The sequence below is a fragment of the Cavia porcellus genome, unplaced genomic scaffold (genome assembly GCF_034190915.1).
Source record: "Cavia porcellus strain 051 isolate PalLab524CR breed Dunkin Hartley unplaced genomic scaffold, mCavPor4.1 scaffold_6, whole genome shotgun sequence".
Lineage (NCBI taxonomy): Eukaryota > Metazoa > Chordata > Mammalia > Rodentia > Caviidae > Cavia > Cavia porcellus.
In genome coordinates, this window is record NW_026947489.1 from 1,467,951 (window position 1) to 1,492,449 (window position 24,499).

The 24,499-nt window shown below is 49.8% G+C and overlaps 1 protein-coding gene across 3 annotated transcripts in view; it reads right to left on the reverse strand.

The window, feature by feature from the left end:
* Nucleotides 1-788: 788 nt before the first annotated feature.
* Mthfs (methenyltetrahydrofolate synthetase) overlaps nt 789-24,499 on the reverse strand; it is a 45,177-nt gene continuing 21,466 nt past the window's right edge. For all 3 annotated transcript variants that reach the window (XM_063249790.1, XM_063249789.1, XM_004999640.4), the window contains exon 3: nt 789-1,137. In XM_063249790.1, the coding sequence (XP_063105860.1) occupies nt 878-1,137 (260 nt within the window). In that variant the 3' untranslated portion in view covers nt 789-877. The remainder of the gene's footprint in view (nt 1,138-24,499) is intronic.

The following is a 24,499-nucleotide window of genomic DNA, read 5'->3' on the forward strand; positions in this document are numbered from 1 at the left end:
CTCCAAGTCCACCCCACCGTAGTGCCCCATTCTGCTGAAACAAAGTGCAGAAAAAGAAGCCAGTATGAGACTCTTGCTGAGTTCCCCTCTGGAGGACAGAGGGGATGGACACTGGGAAACAGCAGGGCAAAGGCAGGAGAGGACAGATGTCAGAGGCCTTTGTACACGGGGTCACATATTGCAGGATCACAGGTCACAGCGTCAGCAGAGCTGGTGACAGCGAAGTGGGGGTGGTCCTGGGCCTCACAGGGGCTCACCAAAGCTTCCTCCACCAAGTCGCCACCCCTGCCTGGTGGCCAGACAAATGCAGAACCCACAGGAGAACAAAACTCATCCCTCACTTACGACTAATCAGCACTTGACACTCAGAAACCAGCAGTGATGGGATCCAGTCAGCCGAACAAAAGTGCTGACACCAGAGCTCTCCATCCACCAAGAGCTCACAGTGCTGCACATGAAATGTCAGGGTGAATGAGGTCGTGACGAAGCGGCATAATATTCTCAGGGAACCTGGCACCCCAAGGAAAAGCTGCCAGTCAATTGATAATCACCGAGTCTCCAAACAGCTAGCAGAGACTGACGGAGCCCGCAGCAGGCAGCACACAGTGAGCTGCAACACGACCTCAAAACGTCCCACCTCTTCCCAACTGTGCCTTGCACAGTCTCCTGACGAACCTTTAACCCAGGCTGCAAATCTCATCGCAGCAACCCCAGGTCAGGTGCCACATCAGTGGTGATAGGCTCTGCAGATGGTTTTATGGCAGCTTTCATACTCACACGAAAAACAACACAGTCCATGTTCACTTTAATGAGCAATTTCAACTTTGACAAGGGAACACATATTCTCTTCAGCTGTTGCTCAGCATGGTCATCTGGCTCAAGGCGCTTCACCGAGGGCGTTGTCCTCTGCCTCACAGGGGTCTTCACAGAGGACTTCGTCCACCCTCATGTCATGCTCGCCCACTGGGATCTGGTGGCAGATCTGCTCCTTGAAGGCCAGGGCGATGGTGTAGGGCGTCGGGCCTGGCAGCTGCAGGCAGCGCTGCAGGTAGGCATCGTAATAGCCCCGGCCCCGGCCCAGCCGGTTGCCCTGCTTGTCAAATCCCAGGCCGGGCATGAAGATGAGATCAAGGCCCCCTGAGGAGAGAAAGCACAGGTAAGAGAACGATGGTTTCCTCGGTGATCTCCCTAGCACTGGAAGTGGTTTTGATTGTGTTTTTTGTAGCAGAGATAGAACTCACAACCTCACGCTTGCCAGGCAGGCGCTTGTGCCACTAAGCTAAGTCCACGGCCTTTCATTTGTTAATGACACCGGTTCTTTCTCTGATTTCTGAAGAAATACGCGATCAATGTAGAAAACAAAAAGCAAAAACAGACAAAGAAGCGAAGAACAATTACTCGGCAGCTCAGTCTTCCGTCCTCCAGCCCTGCAGCATTTCCTTTATGCATAGCAACACAAAAATGCCAGCTGGTGCAAGCCAAATACTGAATACGGTGATCCAAGCACTGTCATTTCTGTCTTCCTCACAACGCGGAAAGCTGTATTTGTAATCCCATTGAGATGTTACTGGAATCCCATCAAGTTAATTCCAGCTTACCACCTCCAGTGCAACCCACAGCAAGAGTAAAGACACCTAGACATATTCACAGTTAAGGGCAGCCGAGGGGTCCAAAGCCCAAACCCTGTGAGGATGTGCAGGCCCTGATCCAAGGCCCCTCCCAGGATTTATCATCTTGTGAAGCAGGGGAGGCTCGAGGATGAGAGACAGTGAGGACGGCGGGAACTATGGGAGTGACCTGAGCTGGCTGGCCAGGTGGGGAGAAAAGCACTTCGCAAAATGCAGGGAGAATGATACCACAGAAGGGTCAGTCTGCATAATTCAATTAAGGCAGCATTTGAACTGTTTTAGGAGGCTGTTGCTTCAGTTTCTGATACGCAAACTGCTGTGCCCTGGGGACTCATAGCCTCTTTATGTTTAGGCTCCTACCCAGCTGACATTTCTGGAGCTGACTGGCTCTGTCATCCGCTGTGCTCATATCCCTCATATCCTTTACGGAGGAAACAGAAGGAAACAGGAGACTGTCTGATGGCCTTAGAGATTACACACCAGTACCTGGCTGGCCTTATTTGCAATGCTTAGAGTCAACTGAAGAGAGAAGGAAATAACCATAGTCAGCTCTGTACATACCAGTATAAGGAAGTAAGTCTCCATATAATCAAAGTCACAGCAATTGTTCTGCATTCAAGGAGAGCCACTCAAATTGTCTCCCACACCCTCTACTCAGAGAGGCTCCCCAGGCAACCAGGGATTCAGCACAGCTGTCGGACATCAGCATCCCAGGATGATGGCAGGGAGCAGGCAAGGGCCAGACAGAAACAAGTGCCAGAGCTCTCTGGAGGGTTTGCTGGAAGCAGCACACTGTCCAAACAGCCACCTTGGCCTCTCTCTGCCAGACAGGCTGGGCCAGTGGCCACACCCCCATGTCACAGGACAGCAGCCTGACCCAGATCAGGGAGCTTTCCAAGGTACAAAGTGATGTGCCCTCACGGTCCTCTAGCTGGAGGCTGCCCAACCAACACAAGGACCAGAGCTGGGCGTGGTATCATCAGGACAGAGCAGGCTGTTACAGCTCTGGGCAGAAGACATGGTCGTGGGAATTATAAAACCTACCAGAGTGAGAAGCACATGGGAATTATCACACATAGGACAGTCACAGTCACGAGGTAGAGGACCGAATGGGTGCTAGGAGTGTAGGGAACCACCCTCCAGCCCCTAGCGGAACCCAGAGCCGCCCTGGGGCCTTCCCAGTCTGGCTGTCCTGAGGCTGCTGGGTGACCTCCAGTTAGTTATGGACTAAGCACTCAGCAGCACTGGCAAGACACACCAGGGCTGGCGGCCAAGAATTCTGCACAAGCTGTCAGAGAAGCAGCAGTGATCAGAATGCCAGCAAGGCCAAGCCTGCCACCAGCAGCTGTTCTGACGCCTGCAGAACTGAGGGAGACTTGGTGCTCTCTGGCTTCCAGCACACACCGGCCAACCCTGCCTGCCAAACCCAGCAGGGTGTACCTCACACGCAATGGTCACGACCTTCCTGTGTAAGCCTGCCTGTCCATCCCAACCTGACTGCTGCAAGGCCTGGGCACTCAACGAGGTCCCTCCCCTGCCTCTCACAGCACACTTATCTCCACATAGACCAACAGTAGCCTGTATTTTTGACCTTTGCTCCCTCTGGTCCTCTTTCTGTCACCAGAGAATTCTCGGTGCCTTGAAGTTCAGTCCCCCCTTGGAAACTCAGAATACACACCCCGCACTCTCCTAGGAGCCCTTCCTCTTTTCAGGTACAGTCTGCGAAGTCTTTTGGGGACACACAAGCCCTGTCCTTTAGAAGATGGCATAAACATAAAACATAAAATATACAATATTCATGCGCATAATGTTATGGTTTATATCTAGATGCCCCTAAAGCCTTGTGCCATGGGTGGGGCTCCTGGGAGAGGCTGGATCTGGATCGTGGGACTCTGGTGCTCATCTGAGGGTCAGCTGTTTCTCCTCGGTCACGTCCCTCCACCATGCTGCCCTGCCTTGCAGCCAGTCAGCAACGGACTGAAACCTGCAGACTGTGAGCTGAAGTAAACCTCTGCTCCTTAGGGTTGTGGGAGTCAGGTGTGGCGTTTCAGGGACAAGACAGTAACTGAGAGGTAACAGCCAGGTATGCGCATGCCACACATCTCTGCCACCTGCCTGAGGAAAAGTATTTCCAGCCAGGGCTCATGGCGCACCGTAGAGAACTCTGATCTGCCTTTGAGGACATATCTGAGTTAGGGCTGAGTATATTTCAGAAACCGAATGGGCGTCCAGAGACACAGAGGCGTGCGGGCAGAAGGGTCAGGATGCACCACAGCAGAAGACACAAGCAGTGCCCACTCCGCTGTGGTGGGAATGCACCACGGTGCAGCTGCCACAGGAAACTGTGCTCGGGCTCCACAAACAGTGCAACAGGGCTGGGGTGCCGCTCAGGGTAGAGCGCTTGCCCGGCTTGCACGAGGCCTTAGGTTCAATTCTCGGTACTACACAAAAAAAGTGAAGAACAGAACTGCCATATGATCAGCAACCCCACTTCTGGATATTTATTCCAAGACTGAAATCAAGGTTACAGTGAGATGTTGTACCTCACTGAAGCATTAATTCACCATAGTCAAGAGGCAGAAACAGCCTAGACATCCAACGTGGTGTGAGCAGATGGAGAATGTGGTGCGTGTACACAGTGGAGCAGCAATCAGCCACGAAAAGGAACCCCTGCAATACGGGGCAGTGTCAGTGGACCTCAGGACGCGGTGCTGTGAGATAAGCAGGTTCCACATACAGGAGGGGACAGAAAGTGGGGACAGAAAGTGGAACGGCAGTTGCCAGGTTTGCCAAAGAGAGACGGGTCCGGGAGCTGCTGGTTCGTAGGTGGAGTTTGTCACACAGGGTGAAAGCGTTGCAGACACCTGCTCACAGCAGTGTATTTACAGCCAGGCCAGTTTTGGTATGCACTTAAACTGAGAAGGTATAGCTCATGTTGCATGCTATTTAACCCAATAAAAAATAAAAATTAAAAGACAAAGAAAGCAAAAGGGAAACCAGGAGAATCAAGATTTTCATCAAAGTTAATACACAAGAAGGAGAAGGCAGATTCTGGTGCATCTACCAGTGCTCGGCTAGCCGGAAGAAAACAACCAAGAAAAGACTCAGAAAAGTAAAAAAAAATTCAGAGTTACTCTTGGCCCTCTCCTTACTTCCTGTCCGTGCAGCCCTCCCTGAAGAGCCCTGCCCACCAGCCGACTGTACACGCCTCTGTCCACCCTCGGCAGCAAACAGTCCTGTAGACCACCATCTCTCCAAGTCACCCTTCATGCTGCAGCGTCATAGGATGCCAGGACTAAGAAACCCTGGAAAGAGAGCGTATCATCCATAACGGACCGGTCCTGGCCAGCCCTGCTGTAACGAGCCAAGTGGCAGGCTGGGTCGAAGGGGCAACGTCACATCACAACAATCTGATAAGAGCAAAGCCCCCGTGGGCGACAGGAGAACTGAGCCAGGCCTGGACTCCCAGGACCAAGGCTCTGTGCTGGCAGGGTCCTGGCAGCCTGTCCAGAACACTAGCCGGTGGGCCCAGCCGCAGGACTGCTGCAGCCGCTCCCTTATCCAGTGCCTCGGTTACTTTGCTCTCGTTTCTGAGGCAAAAACCAGACACCCCCAGTTAACGAGGAAACGTTTATTTAGCTCAGTTTGTGGAGGTTTCAGTCCATAATCAGCTGGCTCCAAGGCCAGGTGGCCTGGCAGCCAACACTTTTCAAGGCAGCACAAGACAAGAGCAAAAGAGGAGCAAACCTTTTATAGAACGCTGACTGCTTCCCTGGGGTGGGTGTGGCGCTCACAACACTTCAGTGCCTCCTCTTGCACAGGCTCGGAAGAGCCTGGCCCCTGCTGAGTCACTTCAACTTCTCAAACTGACACAATGAACAGTATCTTAGAGCAGTAAGGGCCTGTCCGCTACACCCCAGGATGCAGAACTGCTGAGATAAGCTTCCAGACTTCTCAAGTTGACACTGTGTTATCAGCGCCACACCCTCTCACCACCCTCTGTGCTGCAGGTCCTCAGGCCCCTCCTGCTGGTGGGTGAATCCAAGCTTCCCTGAAACACAGGACCCAGCCCTGACTGAGTTCACCCCATGCTACCCTCAAAGGTCTCCCCCTGCCACAGACCATCCTCACAGCAAAGCCTTCCAGCTCATGCACACACACACACATACACACACATGCAGTGCCCCGACACACATACATGCACACACTACATGCAGTGCTCCAACAAAGACACCCTATACACACATCACAAGCAGTGCTTCTCACACACCTCACAGCAGTACCAACACACACACACACACCTCCCGCATCCAGTACCCCCAACACACCTACACACACACCACATGCAGTACCAACACACACAGCCCCGTGGGCAGAACCACACACTCACAGAGCCCTGCGCCTCTGTGCACCTCAGAATACTATGCTGGGTACTTTCCCTCCCCAAAGCTGAAGAATCAGTAGGACTTGAAAACGGTCATAATTCATGGAAATTAAATTAGACAGAGCTTAGATAATGCTCATAAATTCCCCATTAGAATGCCTGCTTACGAGGGTCACAGAAGTCACAGTAGGCTGTACCTCCTGTGGCGGTAAATATCAACAGGCTCACCACGGGCCCTGCACATGCCTGCCCCACCCAGGGCCACCACTGTGAAGTCCCAGCTTTCAGGGAGACACAGAGGGCTGGGATCCCCACTCCTGCTCACTACACCTCTGCTGTGGCTCTGCCTTCTCACCACGGAGGCCTCATGGCCAGAGGACAGCCACACTGGCACCGAGATGACCACCACCTTCGAGCGCAGAAGATGGCAGCCAGGCCAGCCAGCTGCTCCGACAGCAAGAGCACGCTTGGAGAGAGAGAGAGGCCCACGGCAGTGCCAGGCTGCCCTGCAGCACCACGTCTCCTGGAGCTTTCTAATAAGCCTTTCTCTGCAGGGCTCAGCAGTGCCTTCCACTCCACTTTCTCCTAACCAGGAAGTGAACTCAGGACCTCAGGCTTACCAGGCAGCGCGGTGCCACTGAGCTGTCCCCCGGCGGCCCCCACCTTCCCATGCTTTTTAACCTACCCTGCAACTCCCACTAACTCTTCTTCGGGAACTCCACCACTCAGTTCCCTCTGCTCCTCGGCCAGAGCGCTCTTCCTCCTCATTATTCTGGACTTGCACTTCCTTGGGAAACCCACTTGGTTATGCCACCTATAATCACAACCTCTCCAAAACAATATCTACCCAAATTCCCCTTCACAAGGGTGCACAGCCCCCAGTGCACCTGTTACTCTGCACCACCCTCAAGCCAGGCCAGTGAAATGGGCTTGCTCCTCGCCCCAGCCCTGCCAGGGGTCTCTTGCCAAGTGCCCCTGCTCCCGCTGTGCTGGTCCTCATTCCCATGGGCATCCTTCTACTCCATCGGTCATCCCAGAACCCACCTCCAGGGAACCCCAAGCCCTTGCGTCTACCTGCTCTGACTATGGAAGGCATCCGTGTCCACTACAGGTGGGAGTCCTTCTCCCTCCCTCCAGGAACAGAGCGGGGCTGAGCCCAGTCCTGTTTACCATGAAAGAAAGAACAAGAGCAGAGGTAGAATGCAGGGTCCTTGAGCACCTTTACTTCGGTTCCCCCGCATCAAGCCACCAGCTGCTCAGAGCACCCCATGGGACGCCCAGCTCTGAGCCTCCATGCAGCCTCTAAAGAGGAAACAGGCACAGAATGGGTAAATCAGGGCCGGTCCACCATCCAGGAGGGCAGCGGTGGTCATCCCCACTTCCCGGGGGAGGAAACCGCTACTGAGAGACCAGGCTGGTCCTTGCAGGTCACTCAGCTCCTCAGAGATGAAACTGTGAAGCTGGGGCAAAAGGTGCAGCGGGCCTGAGCAGCACCCCAGGGCGAAAGGGTGCAACAGAGTGCCTGGGGAAGAGCAAGGCTGACAGCAAGGCCACCTGGCCCTCCTGCAGCCTCGGTCAGGACGGAGGCGGCTCCAAGCTGCGAACACCGAGCCGCAGCCTCATCAGTGCAGAGACACAGAGCACACACCAGGCACCTGCGGAATCGTGAGAAGGTGAGGTCGAAAGATGAAACGCAGGCCAGGCGCTCACAGGAGCCCTGTGGATTCTCTTGGAACTTGTTCTGATCGCAGTGGGAAACAGAAGCACAGTCCTGTGCATCACCCACTGTTTGTGGAGAAACTATAGAGCTCACACAAATAACATACAAAACCCATCTGAGCAACTCCCTAGTATCCTAGCACTCAGGAGGCTGAGGCAGGAAGATTGCTGCAACTTCAAAGCCGACATGGTCCACAAAGGGGTACAAGGCCAGCCTGAACTGCATAATGATACCATCTCAAAGAGAAAAAAGAAAGCCTCCCACGAGTGACATGGCAACCAAACATGTTCAAACTCTGATTATGTGTGAAAACTGGATTTTGAAAAAACATATTTCCCTGCAGGCCCACAACGCATTTAAGGAGCAGTCAATTAAACTGCCTAACAGAAACTGGTGGGTTATTTTTTTTTAAATTACATTGTAAACGTACCTTTTCTCTCTGCTATGTTTGCCACAACTTACTTTTGGCCATTTGAGACTCTCCATGTAACACCAAACGGAGAAATGCAAAAACCTTTTATTTAGGGCTCACGTGCCCACCTGCATCATTATAAAATCCTTTATTTTAGCACAGGCACCAATATTTACATCAAAACACAGGGAAGGTCTGTGTCACAGAAGCACTGGGCACAAGTGCCCAACAGAGCCAAGGTGGCCCTTCCAGTGCTCCGGGTGCCACAAGTCATCCTGCTCAGCGCCGTGAAGGCAGGTACCCTGAACACAAGACAAGCTCGCGCGCCGTATTTAAAATCTAAGCGCATTACCACTGCATTACGAACACTGAGTTTAAACGAGGGGAGTAGGTGGGGGTGGGCAGTGACAAAGACACAAGGCCCTGAGCAACTCTCTCTGGACCGGACCCATCTCTCCCCTCCCCTGGGCCTGCAGGCACAGTGAGGATATCCCGGGAACGACAAAGCCCTGGAGGCTGACCAGAGGCCGGAAGGCAGGCATCAGAGGCAGCCCAGGCTCCCACCACAGCCAGGGCCAGCTGAGAGCCCTCTGTGTAGCCACCCTGACCCCACATGAAAGCTGACTCTTCCCCGTAAGGTGGGAGTAACAATACCACCTACTTTGTGGAGTAGTGGGTAGAGGAGGAGTTTTAACACTCTGGTAAGTGTTCAGTGAACGCTTGGTCCTATTATACTTGGGGACATCAATCACAGCTCTTTCTGCTGACTCTGAGAGTTACATCTCTTTGGAAGATAACACCAACCTTCCCACAGCTCTTACGCAGATTTCCATCAGTCTCCAGCCAGCTGAGCTCTCTACTGCCACCTGCTGTCACCTGAAGCACACTGGCGACAGGCCTCCAGCACCAGCTCAGGCCCAGCCTGGGCAGACAGAGCAGGAGCTCCTGGGCTCTGCAGACTGGCGAGGCGTGCAGGGAAAGTGGTGGTGGCCTTCCCCTGTCAGGGCTGTCCTTGGGAGCTGCCCTCACAAGCCTGGAGCACTGGCACGGCTCGCTGCTCTCTGCACCCACTTCCAGCCACCACTGGGTGCCCTCGCCGTGCTGCACACACCCCAGAGCCCTCCATTCTCTGCCCTATCACCTAGCGGCTGTTATTACCGTGCTTCCCACTGACTGCAGCCCAGGAAGCCAGGGAAGCAGGACACACAGGAAAGCCACCCTCACCGTGGAGGTGGCACAACCCCCTCAGCTTCCCCTCAACCATCAAGTCAGGGCCATGCAAGGGCAACGGCACACGAGTGGGGAAAGAGGGATGCTGAGCAAAGGGCCAGCATAATACTGGACAGGGCCTGGGCACTGCCACCTGGCCTGAAGGCATGGGGGCTGGGGGCCGGGTCAGCACAGTCAGAGCTGGATGACCAGGGCCCCACCCTGTGCTCAGCACCCTGGTCTCTGGCGCCCCCTGATGTAAGCAGTGCCCAGGCCAGCCTGCTGGGCACCAAGCAAGCAAAATACCAGGCAGGGTCCTTGGAAGGCCCCAAAGGATCTAGCAAGGTTCAACCACAGTTACCAATGGTGGTTACTCCTGGCTATTTTAATTTCTTCTTCATGTGTTATCTTTATATTCAGAAGAAAACATTATGAATACTCAGAAAATATTCCAGTCTTCTTTAGAAGATACATTTCGAGTATGTTTGCTAGTTTTGTGTCTGTTGTGTCTTGGCTAGCATGTCACCTAGAAAACAGCTCCAAAATTGCACAGAAACAGGTAACCATAATCTAAATCATGTGACTTTCTTAATCACCATCAACAACCGTGACACTGCACACGAAAGACAGCAGGCCGGTGTCCTCAGCAAGCTGGCACTGCCCACAAGGGGGTGGCAGGGTGGGGCGTCCCAAGCCCACATCCACAAGATTACAAACTGCAGCCCACAGCCAAGTCTGGCCGCACTGTGGCCGTGTGACCCTGGCCACAGAGCAGCGCCACTGGGTCACGGCAGGAGACACTGTCAGGCTGAGTGCCCCACGACTTACTGTCCAGCACTTCGCAAGAAAGGTCTGCCAGACACCACAGCAATGCGTCTGCAAAGGCTTGGGGAAAACAGTCACTCCTTCGACGTCCCTTAGCTCAGCCCAGTGACCAAAATGAACCTTACTGGGAAGTGAAATTAAACTGCATGGTGCAGACGTGTAAACTGCAGAAACGCGGTCCGAGGCGGCAGAAGCCTGTCCAAACAATGCTTTCCACGTGTGATGCTCATTTTGGCTCTGAGTTTGGAGTATTTCCACTAGTAGTAATAATCAGACCTAAAGAGAACAGTAAAACTGAAGGAATTGAAGCTCTTCCTCTGTTTTCCCACCAGCCTCAGGCAACTTCTGTGTCTGATTTTCCTCACTGGAAAAACAGGCAGCTGGAAATTTTCAATTTCTCAAATCTCTGTAGTACCACCACTCAATGATTCTAAGAATTTTAAGGATATTTCTTGCTTACCTGTGTGACATAACCAAAAAATAAATGAAGCCAGACTCAGAAAGACAAATACTGTATGATTTCACCTATATGAGTATCTAACACACCCAAATTCTTAGGGACAGAAAGAATGGTGACTCTGGAGCTGGTGAAGGACCAAGGGACCCATTCACTGCGCATCCTTCAGGTCTATGAGACTAATTTCTAGGGATCTGCTGCCACACAAATACATGCAGCACTACTGAACTGTGCGGCTCGACACGGTGACCAGAGACTGTACGCTGTCTGCTCCAGAGACCAGTGAGCAAAGCAGAGCATGGGGTGGGGCGTCTGGGGAGCAGCCAGCCCTGCGGCGCAGGGCCACAGGAGGTGGGGCCGCACCTCCTGAAAGAGAAGAGGCTGCCCTCCAGTCTCCCCGCTGCAGACACAACGGTGCTTCTGGAGATCCGCTCTTTTCTCTCACTCTAGAAGATGAGCGCTCAGAGTCACCACCTTAAACAAACCCAGCACCACATGATTCCTAAGAGTGGATGAAAGCTTCTCCCGCCTCCCGCCATGTGCTTTACCAGATGTTAAAGGGGCCCCTGAAAGCCCTACAGCCCCGTGAGCTCAGCGTATTTAACTAAGTAAATGGCGTGGCACGTTGTGCTGCCCCTGCTTGCTTCCACGCCTAACAGGACTCTCAGCCTGGCTAATGGCAGCCTGTGCACCTAGAACAAGCCCTATCACCCCAAGGCCGTGATAAAGCGTCCTGTTGCCGTGCAACAATGCCCGGGTTTACATAATGTCCTTTTCAGATGGGTTCCAGGGCTCTTGTCACACCAGCTAGCTTTGTTATCTGCTCCAATGAGTCTTTTTCTGGTGGGTAAGAAACTTGCTTTTGAATCCCTTAATGCTCTCTAAAACCTGCTTAAGCAGTGTAATGGGACAAAGGAAGCAGAGAAAATTTCCTGAAAGTCTGCATCTCAATCCACGTTCAGTGGAATCAAGTCAATAGCCGTTACTAATAACTCAGCACAGGCCAGGCCCTGGCCACCTAACTCCGGAGAACACAGTGCCAAGCTGTGTGCCAAGTTCGGGGACCTCTGTTGGAGCTGTTGAAGCTGGATACCCGTGCAGGGCCATGGCGTGACTCAGGCATGGCTGGCCTGAGAATGAGGAGACTCGGGGGCAGGACAGGCCCCAGCTGAGGCCACCTGGAGGCTTCCGGGATAGTTTTCCTTAATTAGCATCGTCTGTTGCTCTGAGGGGTCCTCGAACCCCTCCCAAGATCCTGCTCAGGTTTCCTGGGTTTTCCATTGAACTCCTTGCTTGTTCTGATTAAATACAGGCTGCCCAGGATCAGTCAGTCAGCCAGCCAGCTAGCAGAGTTAGGAACTCTGCAGAGGATTTTAGTCCTCCTGAGCCCTGAAGACCATGCCACACACTTGTCTCGTTCCTTTGCCTTTGCTGTGCACGCCGCGCACAGACCCCAACAGACCTCACGACGTGGCAGCTAGACACACACGTGAGAGCTGCTGCTGCTGTATAACCCCAGAGGGGTAGAGGACGGTACGTGCCAAAGATAAAGGGGAAGAGCCCCAACCTACTGGGTGCCCCGTGTGAGCCCGCGTTCTCTAAGATCAAAGATGAATTTTAGGAGCAACAGAGGTTAAGAGCAGACTGTACTTATAGGGGAAATAAAGCCCCTGCTGAGAGAGACAGACAGAAGGGTCCTAAGTGGGATGCCAAGGACCCTACCTTACTAGGGCTTTTTGTTTTGTTTTGTTTTGTTTTTTCTCTGTGCAGTGCTGGGGATTGAACACAGGGCTTCGGGAATGCTAAGCTGTACTGCTGAGCTACATCCCCAGCCTCTTCTGAGACTTTTATACAGCAAAAACCATGTGGTTAGGCAGGTCCAAGGTGGGGAAAAATGGGAACTCGCAAAGTGGGCATGAGGTGGGACAGAACTGTGGTTAACCAGTAAGATTGCAAGCATGATTGCTCAGGTAAAACTGATTAAGTCAGGATCAAATAGGGAAGCGAGTCACACAGCAACAGGCATGAAACAGAACAGGGGCTCCCTCTGGCATCTGAGCAGGCGCTGGAAGCCTAGAGTATCAATCCCTGTGGTTTATCCTTAGGAACTATGTGGGTGCGTTCCTTTCATCTCTTGTCTTCAGGTCTGGCCTGCAGCGAGGTGTCTGTCTCCCCGACAGTTGCAAGGTATCCCATCTGCTGCACTGGCTCCCTCCAGGGCCCAGCCCTGACTGCCTGTGATATTTCCATCTAGCTCAGCTGTCTATAACAGTAACAAGTCAAAAGGAAGAAACTGTATCCTCTGAGAAGGGGGTTAGGCCTGGGGAAGTACCCTGATGATGCAGGTGGCTATGGGGTGACAATGAGCAGGACCAAGGGGGCAGGATGAGATGGTAACAGCAGGTCAGGCTGGAGCGCAGTTGGGGGAGCCAGAGTAGGTCTAGGGGTGTACAGGGTTGGTGACTTCCCTGGGAGGAACTCAGAACAAAGGGAGGGAGGGTGGCAGGAAGGGTCTGTCTAGATCACCCCAAGAGACCCCTTCACAGCAGCAGGTGAGATGTTTGCTGAATGAGTCCCTGATCACCCCAGAGGGGGAAAGGAAGGAGACACCAGGGCCTCCGAGAGCCAATAGAACCCTAGCCATGGAGAAAGCAGAGAGGAGTGAGCAGAATCTGGAAGCCAGGAGACACATGGACAGGGGTTTTCTGCCATTTTTAAAATTCTACATAGAACCTGCCAGTTAAACGGTTTCATTCCTCCTAAAAATGTGTCACAAAACTGTTCATCTTCCCACATTATACCAGCAGTGGGCGAGGAGTCCAGAAAGCTTTCTTGGCTAAGCACTTGGGCTGCCGACCAGCTGGGCTCCTGCGTCCAGCGGGACCCAGGTGTCCCTGAGCTCCTCCACAGGAGTGAAGTGCCCTGCATCTTACTGTGCACATCTGGCAAAACTGCACGCAGGTGAAACCTGATGGAGGCTGGATGAGATCTGGACACTCAGGTCCACTCCCTGCTGTGACATTGTCCGAAGAGGGCTGTGAGGTGTTACTGTGGAGGACTGCTGGGTGAAGAACACTCGGCACTATTTTTGCAACTTACTATTTTGAACTAAAATATTTCAAATTTATAGAAAAACATCCTCTACAGACCTCCAACTCAAAGTCAAAAACCAAAGCAACCCCACCCTACCCTTAATCTTGACCTTAAACTCTCCACAATAAGCCCCACAAAGGCGCCTTCCGTGCACCCCAGCCTTCCAGCCTTGGGCTCCCTCTCCGTCCCCTCCTCCACCACACACCAACCCCCAGCTCCAGCTGCCGTGGACCCAGCGGGCATCAGAGGGGACCCTGCTCCCAGCGGGCAGGTGCCATGGCCTCCCTGCGAGTGGCTTCTGCTGGGCTGGTCAGCAACACGAAGGAAGTGGATGTCTTTCAAAATGATGTCCCCATCTATTCCCCCACTCAGTCAGAGCTGCCCCCGAGTGACCCCCTGGCTTCCTTGCCCTGATTTGTCTCCTGGCCATAATGAAGGACAAAAGCAACCTTCTTTTTTTCTCTCCCTGACGTATTTATTAGACAAGACAGGTTCCCTGATGGCACTGCTCGCCTTGGGCAGGGCTGAGCGACGGCTGCTGTTTCTCCAATGCCCCACCGAGGCAGCGAGGACAGGCCACTGGTGCTGCATGGGCACTGACGTCAGGGCACACATGCCACAGGCCCCATGTACATAGGACGGGACGTGGCATCAGGGCACTTCCCATCCAGCAAGTGTACATTCAGCTGTTTCAAACCAGCTTTTTTAGCTGCTTTCATTCAATGATTATCGTAAGTCAAGACTGTAGCACCTCATTCACCAAGAGCATTTTAAACACGTACCTACCCAAACAAACAGCAACATCTGCCCCCTTCTTCCCAACACCTTCTGTGTGGACAGCACATCTGCTCTCCGGGACCCGGGCCCAGCTTCAGTCTTCTGAGAAAGTTTTGAAACAAGAACCCTTGGGCTCCAGCCTCACTGTGCCCACCGTGTCAATCACCTTCGGTGCCCCCTAAATCTCCTATTCAGATGGTCCTCAGCCTGCTGATCCAGCAAGGCCGGGGCTCAAACCCAGGACAGCACAGACGAACCCGCTTGGGGTTTGAGAAACACTGACTCCTGCTGCGAATCTGAGGCACAGCCTTTGAGAATTCGGTCTCACATACCTCGTTCTGAAACTGTTGTCACAGATGCTTGCTTCTTATGCATCAAATTTTTAATGTTTGACTACTAACCTTAAGAAATTTTGAAGAAAATGACTTCACAGTTACTTTGATAAGCCAAGCATGCAGCACACACCTATAATCCCAGCTATTTGGGAGGCTGAGGCAGGAAGATCTTAAGTTTGAAACCAATATGAGCAACTTAGAAAGATCCTATCTCAAAATAAAAATGTTCTGTAAAGGGCCGGGAATGTAACTCAGTGGTAGAGCTCTTGCCGACATGCGCAAGTTCCTGGCTCACTGCCTGGGACTGCCCAAAAAACCCTTCAGAGACTCTGATTCACTCAGAGATTTGCCTGTGCTCCTAGTTTTCCTCTACAACAAAAATAACCAGCTTTAAAATGTAATGGAAAATTCTACCATCAACAACAACAAATATAAATTAAGAACATGCAACAGCACTCTTAAAAGAAATGTGCAGAGGGCCGGGGACTTAGCTCAGCCGAGGATGACTCAGATCATGAGTTCGATCCCAGTACCACAAAAAGAAAAAAGAAAAAAAAGAAATGTGCAGAGATAACATGACGAAAAGGAAAAACATTAACAGACGAACACAGAAATGGAGAGGCACACCATTCCCTGAAGACCGGGAACACTGTAAAGACATCCATTTCCCCCAGTTAACCTCCAATAAAGATGTCAAGGGAAACTTGAAGACAAAGCTAACCATTATTTTCAAGTTCATCTTAAAAATAAATATTTAAGGTTAGGTAAATTTTTCAAAATAAGCGTAATGGGGCAGGATTCCTCCTACAAAGTATTAAGATACACTAAGCAGCTATTTTACACTTATTTTCACCAAAAGCTACAGCACTGGTATCATTACAGGCAAACAGGTCAGTGGGAAAGACCGAGACATTCAACTTACACAAGAGTTTACAGGACAAGAAGGGTAACACTTACAAACCAGTAGGAAAAGGCAGATTACTCCCTAACTGGTGTTAAAATGCCGCCGAGTTACATTCCTTCCCTTTACTGTATCCACTAAACTTTAAAGGATTCATTGTAATATTAAAACACAACCCTAACATAAGATGGAGACTTACATAATCTCAAGAGTAAAGCAAGATCTAAAATGCAGCCAAAGTCAGAGAAAAACAAAATTTTTGAACAAATTTATTCCCACAAATGAAACACACACACAGGAAAAAAAAGTACATAAAAACTCTTTGCAACATACATGACAGATAAGGGCTAATATTTTAAAGCATTATTACCAATCAGAAAAATGATTAAAACCAAAAAAAAAAAATAAATTCTCCAAAAGAAGTAAGACAAAAACTAGTATTTATACAAGACACATTTAAAAGCTTTTAAATGAATTAAAAGAAAGAAAATGAATTTTAAAAGCATTTTAAAAGAAAAATATAAAAGCTCATGTAATTTTTCTTTTTCCATCATAACCACATTTTAAGCATTATGATTTTAAAAAGCACAGAGAAAATTAAAATTAAGAATCATCTTTAATTCTTCAAAATAAAACCAGAGACACTAACCCTAGCACTAACAACGCAAGCAGCAGTGGTCCTAAGACACACCAAATAAACTTCTGAGAATGTCCATCCAATTCTGTCTCCTGGCGAGGTCTCCTGCTCCAGAGCACTTCCCTGAGAACGTATTAAGAGGGGCTATTTCTTCCTGATTCAACCTCATGGAAAACTACTAGAGGCGAGCTTTCCTAATCTAAAAATCTGAAATCGGAGATACTCCAAAATCTGAAACTTTTTAATACTAACATGATGCCACAAGTGGAAAATTCCACACCTGAACTCATGAAATGAGTCACAGTCAAAATGCAGGAATATTGAAAACACTCTATAAAATTACTTTCATTATTTACGAGGTGTATATGGAGCATAAGTGCCGTTTGTGTTTAGATTTGGGACCTACCCCTGAAGGGGTTGGTACCACACATGCTGACACACCGAAATACGAACTGTCCGAAAGACTTCTTGTGCCAAGGCTTTTGAACACAGGACGCTCTACCTGACTCACAACTGAAGATTTGACCCAGATACGGGGTTTCCCAAGCATTCCCAGATAACACAGCCCTGCACCAAGGGCCCAGGGCACTCTGGGCTCCCTTTCTAAACCCTTAGCCCCAGGACCGAAATCGCTACTTCCTGTGCAATAAGCACCCAGCAGCAGCACCAGCACCCTTAGCAAGCCTCGCTACGGGGCAGGCACTGCACTAACATTTCATGCAAATTTCTTATTTAACCTTCAAAATGAACCAGTGGAACAGATGTTGCCCTCATTTTCAAGGGAGGTTCAGAGGCGTAGGTGGAAGGTCTGCTCCCTTCTACCAGCTAGCTTGCAACACGTCCGTAACCAATCTAGCATTTGCTGACATCGAGACCGCCCCAGCCACTCTTCCGCTCCCGCCATTCAGCCGCCATGCCATCTGTGAGCTCCTGCTGCCAGCCAGGGACCAAGCCCACGCTCACTCGTGTTCCCAGGGCTGCACAGGGCCCGGCGCCCTACGGAGGTCATCAGTGTAAGTCCACCCATCATCTCAAGGGCTCACTTATTCATGCAGGGAGAAGTCTACGTTCTCTTATGTTGGTGATGGGTACATGAAGTGGAACCGCCTTTTTTTGGAACAATATTGACACATTTATAAAAGTTTAGAATCCAATGTCATTCCACTCTTAGGAATTGACCCTGCTGACCTACTTATTTACGTGTGCAAAAAAAAAAAAAAAACTACCCTAATAGGAGGTACTATTATTATTGTTTACTATTATTCATACTAGAAAACGGGCAAATCTGGATGTCCAGCAACAGAAGACTAAACCATCTAAAACGCTATCCCAAATCTAATGTGCTGCTATGAAAAGAACTATTAACAAGTAGAAACGCAAGGTGCAGAGAAGAATGGAAGTATGATCCGATCTGTTAATTTTTTTTTAAGGACATACGGATTCAAAGAGGTACACAGTGTGCTAACCACAGTCACCTCTGAGAACAGGCTGGGAGGGTGAGTGGCGGGCCCTTCCATCTATCACTGCTTTCCGACCCTCTGCGGTCCTCTCGGCCCTCGTGAGAGACTGGCTTGCCTAACGACACCATTTCTTCTCCCAGCGTGTTTATCACTTCACTCTGTCCCTACTACAGAAAAAGCAGAGATGCCAAAGAATTAATAAAAACAGGAAGCCTACTTTTATCTATAGCCTCTTAATCCTAACATTGTTTACATTCATTTCCATTTACTTAAGTAGTCCTGTGTTCTTTTAGCTAAGCTTTCCAAATTTGTATTTGTAGTTGTTCTCTACTTTTATAATTATACTAGTCTAGGAAATAATTTCAAAAGCAACTGACCTAGGCAACCTTGTCTAGAAAGAGACCTTAACAGGGATCTGTCCTAGACGTGTAATCTTGGGACAACTCCTGAGTCAGTGCCTCCTCTTTCCTGACCTCTGATCTACGCATCCCACAAGTCACCACGCCATCCCCCAACCTGCCCACCCTTCTGCAAGGTTATTCAGAGCCTCACTCTAGATGGCAAAGCCAGACTGGCCCTTACTAGCCAGTCCCCAGGTCCCCAGGCCTGGAGACCCTACTTCTTCTCCACTGCTCGGTCACTGCCTCCACCTGACACCAGCTGATGCCGCATCCCAGCTGGTCCTCCACCATGCTGCCAGGACAAGCTTTCCAAAACATGGGCACACCTGACTGGTTGCTCTCCCAGTGCCAGCCTTCCTGTAATCTCCGAGCACCAGGGCACACAACGCTCTCACGCCATGGGCCTCCAGCCTCAGCGCAGCTCTGGACCACGCGCCAAGTCACAACCTGCGTGGAGCTGAGGGTGGAGGCCTACTGGCTCTCCAGTTTCCGGTTCTATTTATTGATTTATTTTTGGTGCTGGGGCTCAAGCCCTGGGCCTCATACCCAGCAGGTACGTGCTGTACCTGAGCCACCCCTCACCTACACTGCCCACCTGAACATTAACCCTCCTCTCCTAAGGAACAGGCCCTCAGCCAGGAGGCCATGAACCCCCTGGAAGGCTACATTCTCATCTCCCTTGGCAGCCATGTGTGGCCTAGTTTCTAAATTCTGGCAAATGGGACTCACAAGGGAGGGACACTCTTTCCCCAGCACCCTCAACTTTCTCTTGTTGCTGGGAATCAAAACTGGTAACGGAAGCTTGAGATGTTCCATTGCACTGAATGGCAAATGTGGGGACATCTGTCCCTGATGACTGCGGCCCTCTGTGACAGCCACTGACCACTACTATCCGCAGACCTCTCTTCTGAGTGTCCCACTGTGAACGTCTGTCTGTCATGTGCAGCCCAGAGCCCTTCTACACACCTAAGGTCCTCCATGGCCAGCGCACAGAAGGCAGAGTGCTGGGCAAGCCTGGCCACAGGAGGGCGCCCTGGAGGAGGCAGAGCTGCCGGAGTCTGTCAGGAATGCTTGCTCGGAGATGCTCTTTCCACACCCACAAAAGGTGCCTGTACTGAGCTGAGGGGGGCAGTGCGTAAGAACTGACACTCACCATTCACCCTTCTCACGACCTGTGTCCACAGTTCCTTGGGAGATGGCAGCCTCGCCTTCAACGCCTGCTAGGATTAAATGGCCAGAAACTGAGCTCTTGGAGCCCTTTGCACATTGGCTGGAGCTTTTTCCATATAGCATGAGAAACTTGAGTCTTCTAAGAGGGCCCCAGATCTCAAGTTGTGCCAACTCAACCTGCCCATGCCTGCCTGGTGTCACGTGTAGCAGGGCTTGCAAATGAGTGGACCAGGAAAACGTTTTAGAAAGGAATAGAAAAAAGCAGGGTATACAGAATTAATCACGGGATTCAGCACCTGATTTTCATTTGCCTAATCTGATTTGTTTTTTTTTTAGCCTTAGGCAGATGGAATAGAGTATGTTTTTATTGCTGGAATTTGCAGATTCTTAAAATAAAATAAAATCACCCAAAAAGGTTAACTGTTCACTCCAGGCATGTTTCCAAATATTGTGATGTGTTCTCTGTTTGTTTTGGGGGAAGAAGTTCACAATGAAAGAAAATATACAGCAACCTTTTACAAATAAATCCAAAATGTTATCATTAACTCCCACTGTTCACAAAGAAAACTCTGATTTGTAAATGATACATAATTTCTCTCCTGAGGAGAAAAAAATAAAAATACACCTGAACTTGTAAAATTACCATTATTGGTGAGTCTGAAAATTGAAGATAAGAACCTCAGCACACATGCTTGACTTTCTGCCCCTTTCCCCCCCCCTTCCCCCCCTGGAATAAACAAAGGAAAATCACTTGGGGAACCCGCCCTGCCTCCGTCAGACACTGATGTGCTCCGCAGGACCCAGTGCAGTCACCCAGTGCAGTGACTGTGAGGACCGAGTTGAAGAAGGCTGCCTCCAGGGGGTCCAGAGCCAGCCCCCCCCCCAACTCCAGTGACCCGGCCTGGAGCAGCAGGCACCCGTCCTGGGAGCGGTCCTCTGTGAGCCAGTGACCAGGAAGAGCATGGTGGCCTGGAAGGGGCTTGGACCCCTGATGAGAGGGACTGCTTGGGGAAAACAGCCCGCCCCTGCCCTGACACCCTCTGTCCACTGTGCTGAGCAGAGACAAGTGTGGCTCTGATTTCCAATGAAGGCTCCAAACTCTGCAGCTGCTGCTCCCACAGAACTGGGGCTGGGCAGGAAACCTGAACCCCGCCCAGCTGCCCAGCAGCTGCCTACAATCACCACTCAGCCCTTTTTACCTCCAGTCCACTACAGCTCTGCTCAAGCAAAATACTACACTGTGCCAAGTTCAGACTCTTCCCTCTGTCTCGTACTGAGACAAAAAACCAACCACAAAATCTCTCACGTGGCCCATCAAAAGTAGGAAACAAAACTAAGATGAATGAAAAGAGAAAAACCTCCAGAGTCAGAAGTTTAAATAAAAGAGGTGGGGGACGGGAGCAGCTTTTTGCCCATGAGACAGCTACCACTGGTGGTCAAGACCCAATCCCAGCAGAGGGTCTGTGTAAGTACAAACGTCCCTTTCTTCTTCATGAGAGGCCATTATCGTGGCCCTGAGGGTCACTGTCCCGAGCTCAGGGGGTTTCCTTTTATCCCAAGTTGCCATCCTGACATCTTTGAGTATTGGATTCATCTGAAATCATTTCTCGATACAAATCAGAACCCATGCTTCACAGAAGTAGCCCAGTGGCCTTTGAAAACAGCACTGAGGAACCGTGCGTAGAGCTGAATCACGTTAGGGCAGATACCAAAACCAAACAGGGGGCTGACGTGGACGCCTCTCTAACGAGGTGGGATGATGGGGCCACCTCATCCGTCACGCAGGACACAGTAAAGACTCCGGGTGTGCACAGCCACTGCAAGTACGCAGCTCTCTCAGTCTGTTCAGGGGGCAGACACACACAAGCACACAGCACACACACACAGCCACATGATGAATGGAGAAGGCAGGTGTGCAAAACTACATACCTCTTATTCCCACAGTGTCCCACACCGCACCACCCCGCCTGTGGAATACAGTTTATGCAGAATAAAAAGAGCACAAGGTGTCTTTTAAATTCTCCTGTTCAAGGAGTTTCAGGTATGTTACCAGAGCTATCATCAACACCTTTTCCAACTAAACAGAAAGTGAGCACATTGCCACATGCAGTACAATTCCTGGTTGGGTGCTATCACCCATTAACTGCTGAGGTGATGTTAGCCACACTCAGCAGAATGCAATCCATAGTGACGTCTAAGGAATAAAGACTGTAGAATAAACACACACATGGATATTGAAGTTTTTAAAATGCATTTTATATATATTTCTATGTGTCATGTATGAAAAATGTCTATTTCCATCCATTATAATAAAGCTATTTTTACTTATAATCTTTTTCTCTTTCAGCTTAATAAAGCCATCAAATTCAATATTTCCAAATATTTGTAAATATAAATAAAAAGTGAAACAAATAGAGGAAAAAAATATCATGATGACCACAGAAACCACCAGAAATTTTCCAACCACATTTATTAAAAATGCCTTAAAAGTTAATAAACCACTAAAGCAGGTATATGTGGAACATTAGTCTCTAAATCTCTAAGAAATTTTTCTAGTGACAGATGCTTTCGAACTCCGAAACTTCTAACTTTCTAAACTAAAGGTCGCAAGTTTCAAAATATGAAGATAAAGAATCAACCTTAAGGATTCTTAAGCACTGCAGTTCTAAGTTTATATATGTTTTAAAACTCTGTTAACTTGGAAGTGTACCTCCAGCCTACAGCGATCTAGAATTAACTCAAGTAATAGAACACGCACTGGAGCTTGGGGGAAGTCTAACAGACAGATGAAAGAGCTTAGCAACCCAAAACCAGTAAAGTCTGCTCTAGTGTTTGTGATTTATGGTTTTAGTAAGACCTGGATGTGCCCCTCACACTGCAATTTGCACCCCACGGTTAGCAATGATCAAGGTGTTGCATGCAGAATCAAGGACCTAAAAGTAGACTAAATGTAAATAGGAATTTCCACGAAACAAAGGACATTAGGAAGGACTAAATATGTCATTGCTTCTGCTTTGTATTAAACTTTTCTCCCATTTCAATATAATAGTTAATATACAACAGCAATTTTACATAACTTTAAATATAATTTTGGCACAGGTGGTACAACTGGGGCCATGGCCCCTGTACCCACTGAATGTGGGCAACTCCCAGGCCCAATCCCCCAAGAGAAACACAAATTTTAAAATAACAAAGCTCTTGGAAATGTCTGCATCTCCAGGCCAAAGCACACATGGACTCTGTCTCCCGGCCTGAGCTCAGGAACCTCTTCCCCCGCCAGAACCTCTTCCAAGGTTCAGGCACACAGAGTGCGGCTCACATTCGTGATGTAACCGGAGCGGACCCTGGGACAGGCACGCGCCTGTCATGCCCAGGATGACTCAGCTCCCTGACTGTCTCTGTCCCTCTTACCCAGGCACCCACGAGACACACGGGGGCTGGGGTGCACCTCCCATAACACCCAAGAGCCTGGTTCACTGTGTGCTTTCTACCTTCCTGTCACCCCAATGCCACTTCCCACTTGCGCCACCCTTTTGGCGTGTGCTGGTGCAGACCTGCCCCAAGCACCTCCCGCCGTCTCCAGCCCATGCAGCTGCTTGGCCTTTCACCGCACCTGTAGTGCTCTGCAGCAGGACACACAGCCCTGGAGTCCATCTGTCGGATCCACTAACCCTACAATGCCGAAAGTGATCATCGCTGAAGAAGCTCGGCACAAAGTTTTGGTGTGGACCAGACAATTTCTTCATGGAAGAGAACTTTCTGGGTTCAAAATGCAGTGTGAAAACACATATGTTAAAGAGTGAAGGCAAAGAAAGACCTTTCTTGGTATGAAAGTGATCTGTATGTGTCCATGTGACTGAGCCGGAGGGTGCCCGAACTAAACATTATTTCTGGATGGTCTGTGTCAGATTCTGAGTGAGATGAGCAGCAGGCTGAGTAAAATGGACAGGCCAAGGCATCTGACAGAAAATATTTATCAAACCATGGTCTATACATTTGAACAAACAAAAAAAATAAACAAAAAAGTATGACACAAGAATTCTATCCCAGGGCTGGGGATTTAGCTCAGTGGCATAAGCGCCTGCCTGGCAAGAGCAACGTCATGCATTTGATCCCAGGCACCAAAAAAAAAAAAAAGAAGAATTCTATCCCATTGAAGAATTCGACAAGATGTACAAAGACACCAAGAATGAAAGCATTCTGAAAACTACACACAGACCATGCAGAAAACCTTCCTTGGAGGAATGAATATTCCACTTCATCAAATACACTGTGAGGAACAAGCCCCATCAGCTTGGATCCTGCACAACAGACAGAGCAGACCAGGGATGCAGGGCAGCGAACACAAGACTTTATTCCTCCATCCTGAAGACCAGGGGCCATGCAGGTGGGCACATCCAGGTGGATTTATCACCGAGCAGTTCACCCCCTAAACACAGGCCATGTGCCCAGTTCCTCACCTGTGACCACCATGGGGCACAACCTTCCCGAGCTTCCCACAAGTTTTATTAGGACTCGCCCTTGGGCTGCTCCCTCTGAGGACATTTGTGCAAATGACTGTACAACCCTTGCACCATTTTCCCAACAGGAAGCCAGCCCTTACCACCTGCCCCTCCTCCCTCCTCTAAGGACCTTTCAGATGCACGATCTCAGACACTTGGCAGGCCAGTAGGCGGTCTATCTGCTACTAGCTTTCCACTCATCGGGAGCTCTGTCGGGAAAATGGGCCACTTTAAGTTTCTGTTTCTTACATACATAAATCAAGAATGGGGAAGACAGAACAAAAACAGAAACAAATAACCAGGAACTAGGAAAATCTAGAACTCAGTTTAAATGACTTTTTTATTAATGAATTATAAGAAAACAATCAAATGCCAGGAGCATAAACCCTAAAGAGTTGGTATACATCTTTATTATAACTTAAAACTCTGGTTTAATAGATAAAAACTAGGAAGAAAAAGTACATTCATTTTCTTGTCTTTCACAGGAAAGAAAGTCAACAAATATTATTGTTAAGGCTAGTGAGAATGTAAGACTCAAAAATATTTTAATGTACAACAGTAGAAATGAATGCAAACTACCAAGCACCA